This window comes from Chlorocebus sabaeus, chromosome 11 (assembly GCF_047675955.1).
Source record: "Chlorocebus sabaeus isolate Y175 chromosome 11, mChlSab1.0.hap1, whole genome shotgun sequence".
NCBI lineage: Eukaryota > Metazoa > Chordata > Mammalia > Primates > Cercopithecidae > Chlorocebus > Chlorocebus sabaeus.
The window spans coordinates 113,154,544-113,171,841 of record NC_132914.1 but is presented as its reverse complement, the minus strand read 5'-3'; the positions used below and the strand labels follow the sequence as shown (position 1 = coordinate 113,171,841).

The window sequence follows — 17,298 nt, the reverse complement described above, 5'->3', positions numbered from 1 at the left end:
AATTATATGGGACAATTTTGACAGTGGGAGCTGCCTGTCTTCATGGAAAAATTCAGAAATTGTTTAAATTGGGAGTATTTTTGTCTTCTTTGTTGAGTAGTATAGTTCCTCTATTAACTTTGTTATTGTTGTAGTTGACCTCACTTTAATTGGAAATGTGGTCAGTATGGAAAGGATACTCATCATACTTGAGCTGAAATGGGATTATTTATTTATAAGCATTGAATGTAGGCCAAGCTGGCAGGAACATTAGAGTAAATAAAGCCTTGGCTGCTAAACTTTGAAAATAAACTATCAGGCATGATACATACGTAATCCTCATGAAAATTACCAGAGTAAGACAAAATTTCAAAATTTCTAGCATAATTCTTGGCAAGTAGTGGGCATTAAATAAATGTTTATAGTTAAAGAAGATATTGGGGAAAAGCATAAACTTTGTGACTGAACACACCTAGTTATAAAACCTGGCTATATCATTCACAAGGTGAGTGACCTTATTTAATTCTCATAGGTTTTCTGAATCTCAGTTATTTTTTCTGATAAATACATACTTTATTGGATTGTAGTACATATTAGGTAATATATACAAGTGCTTCGTAAACAATAGTCGTATACAAGTGATAGCAATAATTTAAAGCAATATTCAAAACTTGAAGTTTAGCACACATTATCTGGAGGACATTACTCAGATGTTTTGTGGGAGAATGGAAATGGACATGTCTGTTTTTAAGAGCCATGTATTTGCTGAGATGGTTTAAAACAAAACAAAAAGAAAAAAGTACATCTAAGGCCAGGCATAGTGGCTTATGCCTGTAATCCCAGCATTTTGGAAGGTCATGGCAGGTGGATCGCTTGAGCCCAGGAGTTTCATACCATCCTGGGCAACATGGTGGAATCCTGTTTCTACAAAAAAAACACAAAAATTAGCTGTGCATGGTGACAAATGCCTGTAATTCCAGCTACTTGGGAGGCTGAGGTGGGAGGATGGCTTGAGCCCAGGAGGTGGAGGTTTTCGTGAGCCAAGATAGCATCAGTGCACTCCAGCATGGGCGACAGAGCTGGACCCTGTCTCATAAAAATAAAAAAGTACTTCCAGCTTTCATTTGGTAGAGCAGAGAATTTGGATGATTCCTTGAAAGGATTTGTCATCAATCAACTGTATTCAACTAAAAAAGAACTTTCACAGTCTTTTGTAGTAATCATCATAGATATAAAAATTAGAATTATCAGTATTTTGAAAAGTTTTTAATGTCACATCACAATTTGGATTTTTAACAATTGTACTACATTATTAAGTTATCCACTTCTGTTTGTCTGTTTTTGTTTTGCCTTGTACTTAGTGAAATTTGTATTCAGCTTAAAATTGAAGGTCTGCTGTGTGCATGATGCTTGACCTCTGGTCAGTTCAGAAGTCTTAATAGTCATAATTCAGAAACAAGAGGTTTTGTTGATGGGGAATTTCAATGTGGAATAATTAACTATGGATCTTCAAATTCCTTCCCCCCTAACTCTGTATGCTGTTGTGTTAGGCCTTGGATAAATAAATCCCCTGATGTCATCGCCTTATTCCTTAAAATAAACACATGAAACTGAACAAAAGCTGCCAATATCCTTGCAGTAAAATGAATTTGCCTAAATTTTCATATCATAGGATGTTGAATTACAGGTTAGGAGTCTTAATGCTGTATTGGAGAGTATCCTGGTCAGCCTTGACATTCTGTAGTTGAATGCCGTGTTTTTCTAGATATAGGACAGAATGGGCTACTTTGTCCTATAAAAAAATGCCAAGGTTCTCCTGGATTAGCAGAGGGCTTAGTAGGGCCAAATGGTATTAATGATGTTACTCGTACCTTATCAGGATTGGTATATCCACTTGCCTCTTTGATATGCAGAGGCAATTGCAAGTAACAACATTCAACATGCATTTTAACAGCTTGGAGTAACAAGTCTTGTTTAATTCCATCTAAGATACCACTCAGATTTTAGTTCAGTCATTTAAGTGCTACTGAAAAGCTTCAGACTAGCTTTAGTCAGAAGAGTCTGTGTGGCTTGTTTCTCCCTACTGTTTCTTTTCTTGGTCATAAATTGTTTCTTTATGATACCATGGGCATATGATCTCTTTAGCTGTATTGTAGGATGTTTCCGAGAAAAGGTCTATGTTATCTACTTCTGTTTGTTTCTTCAGTTTGCCTAGTTTTATAATTGGTGTTTGGAAAGCAATTGTAAAATTGAAAGTAGTTCTTTTGCATCATGAACCAAGTTGGGAACTTTTAAAATAAAAGGTAGCAAAGAAAGTTCAAATTTCTTATCTCATTTGTAATATGGTAATACTTTTATCGGAAACGAGTGCTTCATTTCCTTAGAATATAAGCATTTGGGTCTTTTTTTTTTTTTTTTAATAGACGTAAGCCTGATCATTTAGCTCATATTATCATCATCTTTCATTGATAATAAGAATACTTAGTTTCTGTTATAAGGTTGCTTCTTTCTTTTTCATCTTGACTTTTGTTAAGATGTTTTGCATCATAGTTCTATTGAGAAGAAAATCCATAATATACTTACTAAGTCAAATAGATAAAAGTGATTCAGTCAGAATTTAATACTGGAAATTGACTTTAGTATTTGTCCTATATAAGATAGAAGTAGTAAAATACTCAAAATGTAAACAACAACCAGTATCATCAACAATCATAATGACCATAATTGAAAGAAATAGATTATATTCATAACCACTGTATTTGGAAAAACTAAGTGGAGTTACTAGAGAGAAACCAATGAATTTTTAGTCCTCTGACATAAAATGTCAAGACAACCTCTTTCAGTGTTTTAGTACTAAGTTTTAAATACATGGTGTCAGGCATAAGGACAAACAGTACCACACACAAATTTGAAATTTGACCTTGTTAAAAGCTTTGTGCCATTACTTTTCTTTTTCCTATCCAGCGCACTGTGTGCTGCTGATACACAGCCATTTAGCTACATGAGTATAAAGCTCCCTCTGCTGTTTTCTTTTGCCTCGAAACTCACTGACTGTGTTAAGATTTAAAAATCTAAAACAGTCAGTGGAAGTTTGCATCTTTAATATTGTGATGTATGAACCCTTCCTTCTAAGTTGTATCCAATACATGTGGAGTACGAGCGCGTCTCTATGTGTGTGCCCTTATGGGTGTGTGAGTGTTCATCTGATTAGATGATTTAGGGAGAGAACAAAGAATCATATGGTCAAAGTTTCAGGGAAAAAATCCATTCTGACACAAATTTTACTCATAATTACAGATAGTGTTATTGCCAGGGGATAGGGGAAAAGCGACATGTATGTGACTTTCAACAATTAAAATGCATATTTATGTTAAATAAGATAGCAGTCTATGAAGTAGGAAACCTTTTCAGAAAATCTTAACATTCCAAATTGCTTTTTTTTTTTCAGGTGAGAGTGGAGGTGTGCAGAGTGCTGCCAGTCACCTAGTTTCCCAAGATGGGGGGATGATAACTATGCACAGTCCAAAGAGATCGGGGAAGATTCCTCCAAAACTCCACAATCATATGGTCCATCGAGTCTGGAAGGAATGCATCCTCAACAGAACCCAGTCCAAGTATGTTTTCTCGATTATGTCTAGATCATAGTTTAGTAACCATCTCCTTGATTGCTACCTGAAAAATGTCAATCACATTGCACTATTGTGTGACCAAATTTGAGAAGTCACCAGATTAGTATTGCATCTTTTTGAATTTAATAGAACAAAATTTGAAATAAAGATGTTAAAATCAAGACATTTACTGTACTTGATTTCATTATCGAGGAAGTTTTCGAAGTTCCTGATACTGTACAGATTGGCATGGTGTTGACCTGACATTTTGTAGCACAGCTGGCACAGAGATTTACTGTGGGTGTCAGGACAGTAACCAGTGGGTTTGGTTTTTCCTCGTATATCAGTGTATGAGTGCTTCCCTATTGTGAAGGGAAAGAACCTTCCTTGCTGATTTACTATTGTGTACTGGCCTTAGTTGTAATTAACAATACATTTTGAACTAGACTGATGACAGTTGGAGGGGTGTTTATTATCTGCCGTGCTCCTGTTTGTTGATTTGAGAAAATGATGTTCTTTTCTTCCGCCACCTAACTTTCCTTCCTTTCCAATCTCCCTGCCTTTCTTCTTTAACATACTTTTGGAAAAATGGGAGAATTGATTTTTTAGAGAAGACTGCTGATGATTATTTTATTGCCTAAAGAATAATGACAAACAGTAGTCAATAAGTGCTATTCCACTTATCAAGATTTATGTAAACATAATCAGCACAGTTTCATATCTGTTTTAATATGAGTAGATGTCTACTTTCTTGACTAATGAAAGTAGACAAATGAGTCTTGATTCTCTGAAAACAGAATGAATATGGACATGTGTGTCAGTAACTTCCAATAACTTCCTTCATGTAGAAGCCAATGAAATGTTTCTTAAGTGACTACTATTCCAAGTTTTTATACATATTTAAAACCTGTCCTTTTTTACCCAGCTTTTAGCAAGTTCATACTAAATATTTATTGGCCAATAAATTGATTCTAGAATAGGCCATTGAAGATGTAGTAGATAGCTGTAAAATAATTGTAGTGGAAAATCATGTCACGTTCTAGAATTAAAAAGCTATCTCTAGTCACTTTAAAATGATCCTTTCCTTTAGAATAATTGGTACAGATATTTTTACTTCCATCTGCAATGCCTAGATTATTTCCAAGTAAACATTTGCTTTTTCTTTTCCTTTCATTTATCGTCTTTGATTTTTAATCACCATCAACCTTATACCTCCACAACTCTTAACAGATCATAGTCCCTCTCTCAGCAGCACAGAACAGGGAGACGAGACAACCAGGAGGGCAGTGGAGGGCAGAGAGTGAGAGAACGCCCTATAGAGCCTCTGTTGAAACACTTTGCAGTATCTGCTGTAGCAAAATCAGCAATCCAGAAATATTGCCCCTTATTGTTAATTCATTGTATAATAAAGGTATCTGCTTTTTGCTACCAATTATCAGTGATATGTAGGAGATACTTCTGTTTTTTATTTCACATTAGGAGTGTTGCTCTTAAATGCTAGTAAATATTTTACAGGATGAGTATCTTATCCAAAGTTCGTGGGACCAGAAGTGTTTGTTCAGATTTTTTTTTAGATTTTGGAATATTTGCATATACTTAGTGAGATATCTTGGGGATGGGTCTTAAGTCTAAGCACAAAGTTTTTTTATGTTTCATGTGCACATAGCCTAAAGGTTAATTTTATACAATGTCTTAAAACAATTTTGTGCATGGAACAAAGTTTGTGTACATTGAACCATCGGTAAGCAAAGGTGTCTATCTCAGCCACCCATGTGGATAATCTGTGGTTGTTCAGCATCACCATCATTCCTGACTCAGAATTTATATGCTACAGATAGCAGTCACCTCAGCCTCCCAAGTATCTGGGACTACAGGCAAACACCACTGTGCCTGGCTAATTTTTGTATTTTTTTGTATGTATGGGGTTTTGCCATGTTGCCCAGGATGGTCTCAAACTCCTGGACTCAAGCGATCCGCCCACGTTAGCCTCCCAAAATGCTGGGATTACAGGTATGAACCATATGCGCCCAGCCAAATAGAAACATTTTGAACAGGATACCACATTACTGTGTGAGTGAAATGTATTCAACTCCTGAACATTTTTCTCCCCAGGAGTATGGGTATTATGTTCACACATAAGTCACATTTTTAACCCTTTTAGGAGGAGCCAAATGTCAACTCCAACTCTTGAAGAAGAGCCTGCTAGCAATCCTGCTACTTGGGATTTTGTGGATCCAACCCAAAGAGTCAGCTGTTCTTGTTCCAGGTAGGTAATAAAAAAAGCAAAATAGTAGTGAGATCGAATGATGGCGCATCTTGTTGATTCCTCTCCTGGCCTCACAGATCAGTTCTTCCTGATTCTCCATTCTCCTCCAGTACAGAAGAAAAAGAGTTTTTTTCTTATATGCAGATGATACAGTTTTATCGTCAGGACTCAGAGTTTGTTAGACAGTCGGCCCTGTTAACAAATTGCTCCCACAACTTTTTTTCTGGTTAGCAGCTTCAAAACTAAAGGCATCAGTTTGACAAGACAATTCTTAGCCCTTTAAATGACTTTATTTAACTACTCTTGATTTTAAAGTAGAGATACACATTAAAAACAGATTGACTTGAGTCAATAGAATTTGGATTAAAGAGACTTTCTGTAGATAATTTGTTTTGTTGCTAGCAGTGGTGTTTTTTGATTGAGACAGATATTTGGTCACAACTGCTAAAAGCTAAAATTGTTGCAGTCATGGTATCTTAGTTGCTCATTCATTTAGTTCTTTGGATACGGCTTCAGATTGCTTTTTTGTGGAAAATTTTTGCATTCTTCTTGGATATTCCATTGACTTACCACTCTTTTTGTAGTAAAGAATCTTATCGTTATGGATTTTCATTAGGGTTCTTAAATTCTTTAAGTGGGCGTTTAAGTCTTATCCCCCAGCTCATTTGACAGTTAGAAGAAGTGGTGGTGATTTTTCACCTAGACTGGGCTATTTTGAGTAGCCTTGCCTCTGAAATATACACTTTCAAATTTGATACTGTTCAATGTGGATAAAAAGTTCAGGTGAGATAAGCATATTTAGAAGATGGCCATTCATGTCTCTGGTGAGATCAGGGCTTCTTAATGTAGCATGAGTGACTTGGCTTCATGCTGAGGAGGTGGTCCATATGCCCCCTGCATATATGCAAACTGCAGCGTGTGTATACTTAGGGAACAGCTTTGACACCTTTTCCTCTTCTCCGCTGCCTCTTGAGGTGATTCTTTTATCAAGCTCCGCCTTGGCAGCCTCTTGTTGAGAGATGTAAGGATAAGCCTAATGAATCTCATTATTGATTTTTCAGGGAGGATGTTTTTGAAGAAGTTGTTTGCTCACTAAGGGTTCCCTCTCTGAGCATGTGAGAGCTTCTCTCTGGTGTTAGTAGGTGTGGTATGCTACAGCTGAATACTACTTTATTCTTGTCTCTAGGCTGTTGTGAATTGTGCGACAAAAAGTATTTTCCCAGTAACTTTGATTTATGGACAGTTCACAGCCAAGTTAAGGCCCAGCTTTAGCACATACATAGGATATAAATTGTAGTGTATTTAACTTTTCTTTCATCTTATTTTCCCTGCACTTACCTTAGCCCAGATTTTTTCACTTAAAAAAATAACCTATTTACTGATTTTTACACGTTTTTATTAGCTACCTGGAATTATTTTTGTAACACATCAAGTGTAAATAAACAAATAATGTTTTCCTTTTTGTTTTCTGGAATTATTGCTGTTTTTCTTTGCCAAATGCACATATCTTCAGATCTTTTTTTAAATAACCATATGCATACCAAGGCACCATTCCATTGACTTTCCAACTTCTGTACCAACCTGACTTTCAGAGAGTCTTGTATTTTGGGGGATGCCTTTAAGAAAAATGCTTAGGCTGGGTGCAGTGGTTCACGCCTGTAATCCCAGCACTTTGGAAGGCCAAGGCAGGCGGATCACAAGATCAAGAGTTTGAGACCAGCCTGCTCAACATGGTGAAACCCCATTTCTACTTAAAAAATACAAAAATTAGCCAGCCATGGTGGCGCATGCCTGTAATCTCAGTTGCTCACGAGGCTGAGGCAGAATTGCTTGAACCCGGGAGGCGGAGGTTGTAGTGAGCCGAGATCGTGCCACTGTACTCCAGCCTGGGCAACAGAGCGAGACTCCATCTCAAAAAAAAAAAAAGAAAAATCCTTCATTTTTGCCATATATGCTTCCCCACAAACTTGGAACCCTATTGTGGTCATTTTTATCACAATTTTCTCTTCTTAGCGTACAGACTTTTTAGATTTAATTTGTCACTGGATTTCACACTGACTTCCTTTGAAATGTCTATTGTAGTCCTCCTTTCCTTGTTCTTTTAGTCATGATCTATTTCTGCATGTTTGGGCCCTGCCTCAGGTTTCTTCCTACCACCAGTCACATATATAGTGTGCGGCCTTCCTCTGATTTTCCCCACTGTCTGTGCTAGGTTCCTTTCCTGCTGAGATGCGCTGCGATTCGCTCCTACCTACTGTGCATTCCTCATTCTAACCTTTTTGCAATGTAGCTGAATCATTAAATACAGTTGAAGAAACTAACTTTATGATTAGGTTATCCACTTTGCAAAACATCTTTACTTTGAAGAGGGTATCATAAAGTGTCTCTCAAAGAAGTAGTGTGGGTAAATGCTCTCTGAGAAAAGAAGTCTAAAAGACTAAAATTTTAGGTTTTAGGATAAGTACCTTCATAAGATATTGAGATACTTTCTGAGGAGACATTCACATGTTACTGTGATACCGTGCTCATTGGGCTTAAAGACAAGAAGTTCAGGAGTGTTTGTTTTTATTTCTTTGAGTAGCAAAGACTTTGGGAAGAGTATTTTCAGATTATCTGCTGCAGGATTACTGAACCCATTATGGTACAGACCACTCCTTCCACTATTTAATGGCCTTATGGAGCAGGGCAGCCATCCTACTGTCCCACTAAACCATCCCATTATGCCCCACAAATCCGTTTTACTGCTCACTAGGGCATCATTTAGTGCAATGCGGCAGTAATTTAATGCCACCCTAGTGGCCTCAGAGAGTTAGTACTACACCGGCAGGAGAGCTCACATTTTTCCCCGGGAATGATTTATATATTGGGAGGTGCTGGCTGACCTGCAGTATAACTTTGTTGTACAGATTAAACCTTGGCATCATCTAGTGGGCTCTTACTGAGCCATTTTTCACACCCATGCTTGCCAAGAAGTGTGTTAGGATGTGAGCCGACTTGGTTTTTCTGCTTAGATGGTTCAGGTGCATTTGTGTATGTGTGGTGTTAAGTTCTATCATTTTAACGTGTGTCTGTAAGATCCAAAGTTGTCTTTTATCCCTTCTTGCCTAGATATAGTCGCACATAAAGTTTCTAGTATATTTATCCTATTAAATGTTCTTAGGATTGGAACTTACTGTTTTAGTTCTACACTTTGAGGCAGACTAGTTGCATAGTTATTTTATTCCCAATTTACAGCACTACAAGCCATTATAAGCCATTCTATATTACAGTTAGTAGAGTGTTATAAAATAGAAATTGGAAACTTTGTTTTTTCTTGGCAGAGAATCTCATGACTCCACTCTCATGGTTTTAAGATACGGTATGAATAGGTTATCTGAGGCCCTCACCAAATCTAAAGATTTGGGGTTTTTTTGAATCAGTGATTTGTAGGGGTTAACAATGTACTTTACATCTTTTGTTATGCCCGTTTCTTATCTGCTTAACTTGTATGTGATTGATTCTTCATTTTTCATTGGGGTGTATTGTTTTTTAGTTACATAATAAAAACTAGAGCCCTTTTATATGTATTAGTACATCTAATGTATGCTTTAAAAGACAAAATTTTGTCAGAATCTCTTTTCTTAATGTTATAATGATGTAATTATTTACTCTCATTTTAGGCATAAGCTTTTAAAACGTTGTGCAGTAGGACCCAATCGACCTCCCACAATGTCTCAACCAGGGTTCAGTGCAGGACCATCATCATCTTCATCTTTACCACCTCCTGCTTCTTCTAAGCACAAAACAACAGAAAGACAGGAAAAAGGAGACAAGCTGCAGAAGAGACCCTTAATCCCATTTCACCATAGGCCCTCCGTGGCCGAAGAGTTATGCATGGAGCAAGATGCGCCAGGACAGAAACTAGGGTTGGCAGGGATCGACTCCTCCTTAGAGGTGTCTAGCAGTAGGAAGTATGATAAGCAAATGGCCGTGCCTTCCAGAAATACAAGCAAGCAAATGAATCTGAATCCTATGGATTCACCTCATTCCCCTATATCCCCTCTGCCGCCAACACTCAGCCCTCAGCCACGAGGTCAGGAAACAGAGAGTTTGGACCCACCGTCTGTCCCTGTGAATCCAGCCCTCTATGGAAATGGACTAGAACTCCAGCAGTTGTCTACTCTGGATGACAGAACTGTCCTCGTAGGCCAAAGACTGCCTCTCATGGCAGAGGTCAGCGAGACAGCCTTATATTGTGGGATTAGGCCCTCAAACCCAGAGTCATCAGAAAAGTGGTGGCATAGTTATCGTCTCCCACCCAGTGATGATGCTGAGTTCAGGCCTCCAGAGCTCCAGGGTGAGAGATGTGATGCCAAAATGGAGGTAAACTCAGAGAGCACTGCATTGCAAAGGTAAGACAGCCCTCTGCACCACCCACCCATCCATTGGAAGGACAAGGGCTCCCTCCCCATCTCTCCCTGCTAAACTTTCAGGTTCAAAATTGAAGTAGGCTTTTCTTTGTCCTTCTTGACTCTGGATATGGAAAATGTTTAATGGTCAAATGCTTTGACCTACATACAGATGAGCACACATGTGATTTAACACATGGGCATATAAAGAACTCTTTATGCCATTTTAGTACACTCCGAATATATTAATACATTTTTGCCCTACTGTTTGTTAATTAAATAATATAGCTTTATGAGACTTTCCATATTGCCATCAGTGCCGCCTTTGTATGTTGACATTTTTGAGGAAGGCTTTGCCTGCATTCAGGTGTATGTGTCATGTATCTAGTATAATATTTATAGCTCTTTTGAGCCACCCATTCTAAAATTTTACATAGATTATCTCATTTAATCTTCACTGTACCATATTATTCTATTAATTTTATAACTGAGAAACTAGGGCCATGCAGTTAGTAAATGATACAGATGGAATTTGAACCTAGGCAGTCTGTCCTGAGAACCTGTGCTCTTAAGTGGAATCGATGGACTCAGAGACAAAAACATACATTCTTGACAAAGTATACTAATTTTTATTTAATCATGAATATAAACTGTAAAAGCAAATAACTATATCGGTGAATTTTTAGTTGTTTTTACAAAAAGTTTAAGCTTTGTAAATGCTTTAAGTCATAAATGCTTTTTTTTTTTTTTTTTTTTTTAAAGAAACTGATTTAACCTTGTTTATCTTGTTTAAATTGTCATTTTGTCTTTTAGACTCTTAGCACAACCTAACAAACGGTTTAAAATCTGGCAAGACAAACAGCCCCAGATGCAGCCACTCCACTTCCTTGACCCATTGCCTCTATCGCAACAACCTGGAGACAGTTTAGGAGAAGTGAATGACCCATATACCTTCGAAGATGGTGACATAAAATACATCTTTACAGCCAACAAGAAATGCAAACAAGGGACGGAGAAAGATTCCCTGAAAAAGAATAAGGTACCATTTAACAGAGAGAGAGTCCAGCATGGTGTGGGTTTCTATCTATGTCAGTACAACATGTGTGGGAAGACTTTGGAGGCAGAACGTTTGAGATAGTCTTGCCTGATTGCTCTGTCCCCATATTCATGCTCTTGGTACTATTGTATTGAACAGCGTATTGTTCCTTTTTATGTCATGGCTCACCTTTGTTTAAAAGTCAGCCGAACATAAATGAAGCCTCATATTTTCCAGACTATAGCTTGTACAGTGCATGTTTCCTCTCATATGCTAATTCTTGTTGGCCTATGCTCCCTATTTCTTTTAAAATATTCTTCAAAAGTACCCAAAATGTAAAGGAAAAAATGTTGGTAACAGTATGTATATACAGTTTATCGAGCGCTTCTTATCCTTACTGTGCCAAGCGCTATTACCTATGTATTCTCTGGATTAATATCAACTCTACCCATAGACTCTCAGTATTAATTTTACTGGTTTCATCATCATAAAAATGAGTACTGGTTGTGTCTGCTGTCTTTAATTTTAAATTTTCAGACATTCTAAAATACTGGGCCATTGAAATAGGTATTCTTGAGAATCAAGGAAGTAAGACAATTGTAAGAGGCCAGTATGGTTCAGGGGAATGCTTTTTAGATTGTTTTATACCGATCTCCCTAGATCCAGACAGCTGAATCTATAATTTAGCATCTAAAATGTTGTTAAAGGCAGCTTTTAACACCATGGCAGGTCTGTAATCAACTGCCACCAGTACTGCTTAGACATAAAACACTGATTCACTCAGAATACCCCATAGGATTGAGGGGAAAGTGGGGATCTCATGGTTCTGTTGAAATTCCAGAGAAAGGACCTATCTTTTATTTCCTTTGGTTGCATAGACCATGGTTTATCATACTTGTGCTCATAACAAGTTCCATTCTACCCTCTAATTCTTTGTGTTCTCCCTCATATTTCACACTTTGGGTTGGTGTTCATGTGTTTTGTTTGGCTGAATTTATTATACAGTCAGAGGATGGATTTGGTACCAAGGATGTCACTACACCAGGTCATTCCACGCCGGTGCCTGATGGGAAAAATGCCATGTCTATTTTCAGTTCTGCTACTAAAACAGGTGTGTACAATGATTATTTGCCTCACTTGGATTGTTGCTAAAATAAAATGCAAAGGAGATGCTTCTCAATGTAAAATTTTATTCTTATTGTAATAAGAATTTCTTCTCATCTTTAATATATTTTTCATAGTTTGTTTTTCAGTTCCTTTCAAAACTGATAAACATATTTGGAAATAATTATCTCTAAATTTAACTAAAACCATAGGGAAAAACTCACAGGCAGGTCATGTTCATTGAGATCCGTGTCCTCTCCCCACTCCTTTGCGCTTGGTGGAGTTGTTTATTCTGTGTCTTTTGCCTCCTTTCCTACAGATGTCCGGCAGGATAATGCTGCTGGCAGAGCTGGCTCCAGTAGCCTTACGCAGGTAACAGATTTGGCACCTTCCCTGCATGACTTAGACAACATCTTTGATAATTCTGATGACGACGAACTTGGGGTGAGTTTGCCAGAGCTACATACACAGAAATTTTGCTACGTGAAAGGACTTTATGTCAGTGTTGTAGTATTTCCTTATAGTTTGGTCTCCTGAATTTGGGGGCTCTTATTTCGGGTTCTGAATGTTCTTTTTAAATATCTGTATACTGGAGTCTAGTCACGCTGTATAAAAAAAAGTTTGTATACTTGGAAAACATTGTAAAGGTTATTAGCGTAGTTTATCCACCTCTAGAGTTTTGTTCATTGAAGGATCTTTTTCATTAGTGTATTCCAGTTGTACATATTCAAATCTTTCACATTTATTTTAATAAATTCTTCTAAATATCACAGGACCACTGGAAATGTATTATGTTGTCCCTTAGGTTTGATTTTTAAAGTAATGCCCATATAACTTTTTTTCATCTAATAAGTCAGAGGTTAGATATGCAAATATGATTTATACTTTTTCAGATCATGGCATCATTATAGGGGAATAGAATTTATATACATAGAAGTTAAATAATTCAAGGCAGCGTATGATTAAAATGACAGAGAAGAATAATTATTATAATCCTTTGGAGATCAGCTGAAATAAGAGTCAGGAAATGTGTGTTCTTGTCCTCCTAACCAACTCTGTACCTTTGGGCAAATACAACTGTCTGTTTTTTCTGGGAGACCTAGAGATGAATAAGATAGGCTCTGTTTTCAAAAAGCTCAGCTTATTAGTTTATTTTTCTTTCATTTATTCACTTATCTACCTCCATATTCATCCATTTTACATACATTTGTTAATTGATGGTTGAGTCCTTTGTGGTGGTACTAAGGCTAATAATTGAGGTTATAAAGATGATTAAATTACCACCCTTATACTTGAGAGACTCACAGACGTAAGGAGAAATGGCACATAAGAGTTGTAGTATACTTATTGCTGTGAGTACAGTAATAGACCTGAATCTGAAGTTGCTGGACATTCAGGTACGAAGTGATGGGGAACAGTGTTTAAGTTAAGGCTTGAAAGTTAAGTAGGAAACATTTCTAAAGCCCATTCTAACTTTAAAATAAAATGTATCTAACAGATATTATACACCATTACTGTTATAAGTACTTAGAGGATGTGGAGATCGTAATGGCCTGGGAGAATGGGTTGTACTTGAAATGTGGAAAGACTGGGGTCATTGAGAGGAATGGGGGAGGGACATTAGTTTAAGTGTGGAATGAGCCTTGATTAAGCAACAAAAATGAACTAGATTAGCTTTCAGGGATAAGGAACAGACCATTGGTCCGTTTTTTTTGATGATGGTTAGAGACTGATAGGTCTAGGAAAGTTTTGAATTTTAAACTTTATCAATATGCGTTCCTCTGAGGGCTACTGAGTATAGAACTGAACTGGCAGAAGGGCTATTTTTTTTTTTTTGGTCTGATCTACAGAAAGCAGGAATCTTCTAATCTGGTAACTTTTGTTGGATTAGAACACTAGAATCTGAATTTATACAGTGGCTACATGAAGGAAAAGGACATGACAATGTGAAAAACTCTGGTAGAAGAAATGACTCGTTTCTTCATTGCTGATCCAGGCATTGAATTTGACTATCCACCAGAGGCCAAGTGCTGCCTGGGTTTGGTTTTAAAGATCCGGAGGGTTAGGATAGGTGCTTTAGCAGTGGTGATGAGAATCAAATATGAAAAGAAAAGGAGGTACAAGTCAAAGGAGGAGAAAAAATGGAACAGAGCAAGCATTGTGGAGTGGCCTGCCTGATCTGTTCATGGCCACCGTCCTGGTAATTGTTTCTGCTCTGGGCCACTGAACGTATTCTTTGTATAAATTTTGATTTACTGTTAGGCTTAATGAGGAAATGTTTAACTGTTGGGAATATACTTTTAGTAATACTAACATACAAAGGAGAGAATTGGACTTTTCAATCAAATTTTCATTTCTCTGAGTGTTTTTGCTTTACTCTGATTTTTAATCAGGCATTTAATCACATGAGCAGTTTACCTTAGAATATATTGCTAATCCATCTTACTACTCGTAAATGGAGTTGGGAGGCTATTGGCTGAGTTGTCATCTCAAGTGTCTTTGAATTTAATTTTAATTTTACGTTTCAATGTTGTGACATTGTATAAGTTGAAATAAATAAAAGGCCTTCTATTTGTAAAAATCATTTTTGCTTTATTTTATATTTTATTTTAATTCATCACCAATTCATTTAATGTTAAAGATAATCTTGCGCAATAATGCACTTGGTTTGTTTTTGAAGAATAGAGAAAAACCTCTTCTGAATATTTTAATAATTTTACAAAATAAGGGTATTTTTGTGAAGATCAATTTTGATATTTTGATAGTTATTTTTTGTAACTAGGTACAGAAGATACATAGTTTGTTGTGATAAATGAAAAAAAAAAAAGATTTGGAGGGCTTGAGATTATGCCTTTTAGCTGCCTGCTTCCAAGTATAAGGGAAACCAGACCAATTGTCAGTTACTACTGGAGGCACCACCCTAATGTAACACTGTATCTGTGAAAATTGACTTGGGAGGGAAGAATTGCTTAAGGTCTGCAAGCTCTCCTTTGGTGGCACAATCTGCCCTCACAAGATCCATTCAACTCACTGTTTCTTACACTTGATAAGCTTGTAACCATCTCCTTTGTTTCACTATCTGTTGGTATTTCCAGAAGTTCAGCTGGTAAACGCTTCTACCAAGAGGCATCTACCAATAGACATACATTAGGAAATACTTGAGTGCTGCCATACTTATATACACATCACTCTGTTTTAATAACATCATCTGTTCTTAGGCTGTATCACCTGCTCTGCGCCCATCAAAAATTCCTACAGTTGGGACAGAAGACCGACCTCTTGGGAAGGATGGAAGAGCTGCTGTTCCTTATCCACCAAGTAAGTAGAGAAACTTGACTGAGCCATTGTGGCTCGCTGCCTATGTATAACTTAGATATAATATGCTCATACTCAGTGGTGCTTTATCTTTATCTGAAATTCCCCTTCCTTTTGGCAGAATTCTAACTGTGAATTAAAACCTGTGCAAATTGGTGTTCTGAGATGGCAGGCAGCTAATCATATACAGAAACCGTCTTAATTTTAATTCCTTTCCTTTGTTTTCCAATTAAGAATTAGCTTTTTATAACTTAAAATGTAGAAAAACACGTTTCAGGTTTGTTTTTCTAATAGTCCTTTCCTAGTAGAATAAATGCTGCACAAGTGATTTTTCAAACTGGTAGTCTATTATAAGACTGTGTAAAATGTTTCTGTTTTTATAAATGTAATTCACTCAAGGATATTGGATATTTGATTTCAGTCATCCTTTTCAAGATGCATACTGAAGTTTTTGTGTTTCCTTTTGAGATCAACTAGTTTTATTATATATGCTGACAAAGAGAGGAACCTCCTTTTTTCGAGTATATTCTTTGCCCTAAGAAACCACATCATTCTACAAGAGAAAAGAAAGTCAGGGTAGCCTATGTGGATACTCTGAAGCAGAAACATAATTCCATTGCAAATCATTCTTTAACACCTTCTCATTAACTTCAGCTGGTAATGAGAACAAATTGAGGGAAAAACCACCATGTCATAGGGATGAGTCAAAAAGCTTTATGAACCTATAAATGTAGTGCTGATTTACTCCAATCTAGAAGTGGGAAGTATACAGAGATTGGATTTTGACAGCTTTAGTGGATCCATAGCTTTTTAAAATATGCAAAGCTTTCTCAAGCATGACATGGGTGAAAATGAATAATGATAGCCAGCCAGTTGCTGTAGTTTTTTTAATTAAACATTTTTCTTGTTTTATTACTCTGCACTGCAGAATTTCACAAACACGGAACGTCACAGATTGAAAGAAACAGTATTAAAATAGGTGTGTGTAGTCAGATGTTTTTCCTCTTTGAATCAATTGATCATTTACTCTTTCTGTCATGACGTGATGCGTAGCGATGTGAAATGTTAGAATGTCTGATAACTCAGCCAAGGCTTTTCACTCACAGACATCCTGCTAGTTAGCGGCATTGCGCAGTGAAGTATATTGTGTGCTCTATCCTTTTTCTCATTTCTATCCAAAAAAGAATTATTTCAAAAAGAAGCTACTCAAAATTTAAAATTTTATGATAAAGTACAACGTTATAAAAATGAATGAATTTGAAATGTAGCACAGAATATTAACACCAGGAAAACCCAGATATGTAAGAATCCAGAGGATCGTTTTAATGTGTACAAAGCATATATATAAATATGTATTTGTGAGAGCATATGTATTTGTGGGATGGGGTGGGGGAGTCAGGGGAACACACAGTATTTCCTCCCAAGAAATGACAATGAAAATAGCCTGGCAAGATATTTTAATCTCAGCAAAAGCTTTTTGGGCACTGAGGTGGGAAGACAAATGTATTATAAAAGTTAATGTCGGCCGGGCGCGGTGGCTCACGCCTGTAATCCCAGCACTTTGGGAGGCCGAGGCGGGCGGATCACGAGGTCAGGAGATCA

The 17,298-nt window shown here is 37.0% G+C and overlaps 1 protein-coding gene across 3 annotated transcripts in view; it reads left to right on the top strand.

Moving 5' to 3' along the window:
* The window catches only part of MED13L (mediator complex subunit 13L), a 317,548-nt gene that overhangs the window by 257,126 nt on the left and 43,124 nt on the right, over positions 1–17,298 (top strand). For all 3 annotated transcript variants that reach the window (XM_008004842.3, XM_008004841.3, XM_073021142.1), the window contains 7 exons: positions 3,428–3,593; positions 5,749–5,853; positions 9,513–10,244; positions 11,055–11,280; positions 12,283–12,388; positions 12,701–12,825; positions 15,600–15,699. In XM_008004842.3, the coding sequence (XP_008003033.1) occupies positions 3,428–3,593; positions 5,749–5,853; positions 9,513–10,244; positions 11,055–11,280; positions 12,283–12,388; positions 12,701–12,825; positions 15,600–15,699 (1,560 nt within the window). The remainder of the gene's footprint in view (positions 1–3,427; positions 3,594–5,748; positions 5,854–9,512; positions 10,245–11,054; positions 11,281–12,282; positions 12,389–12,700; positions 12,826–15,599; positions 15,700–17,298) is intronic.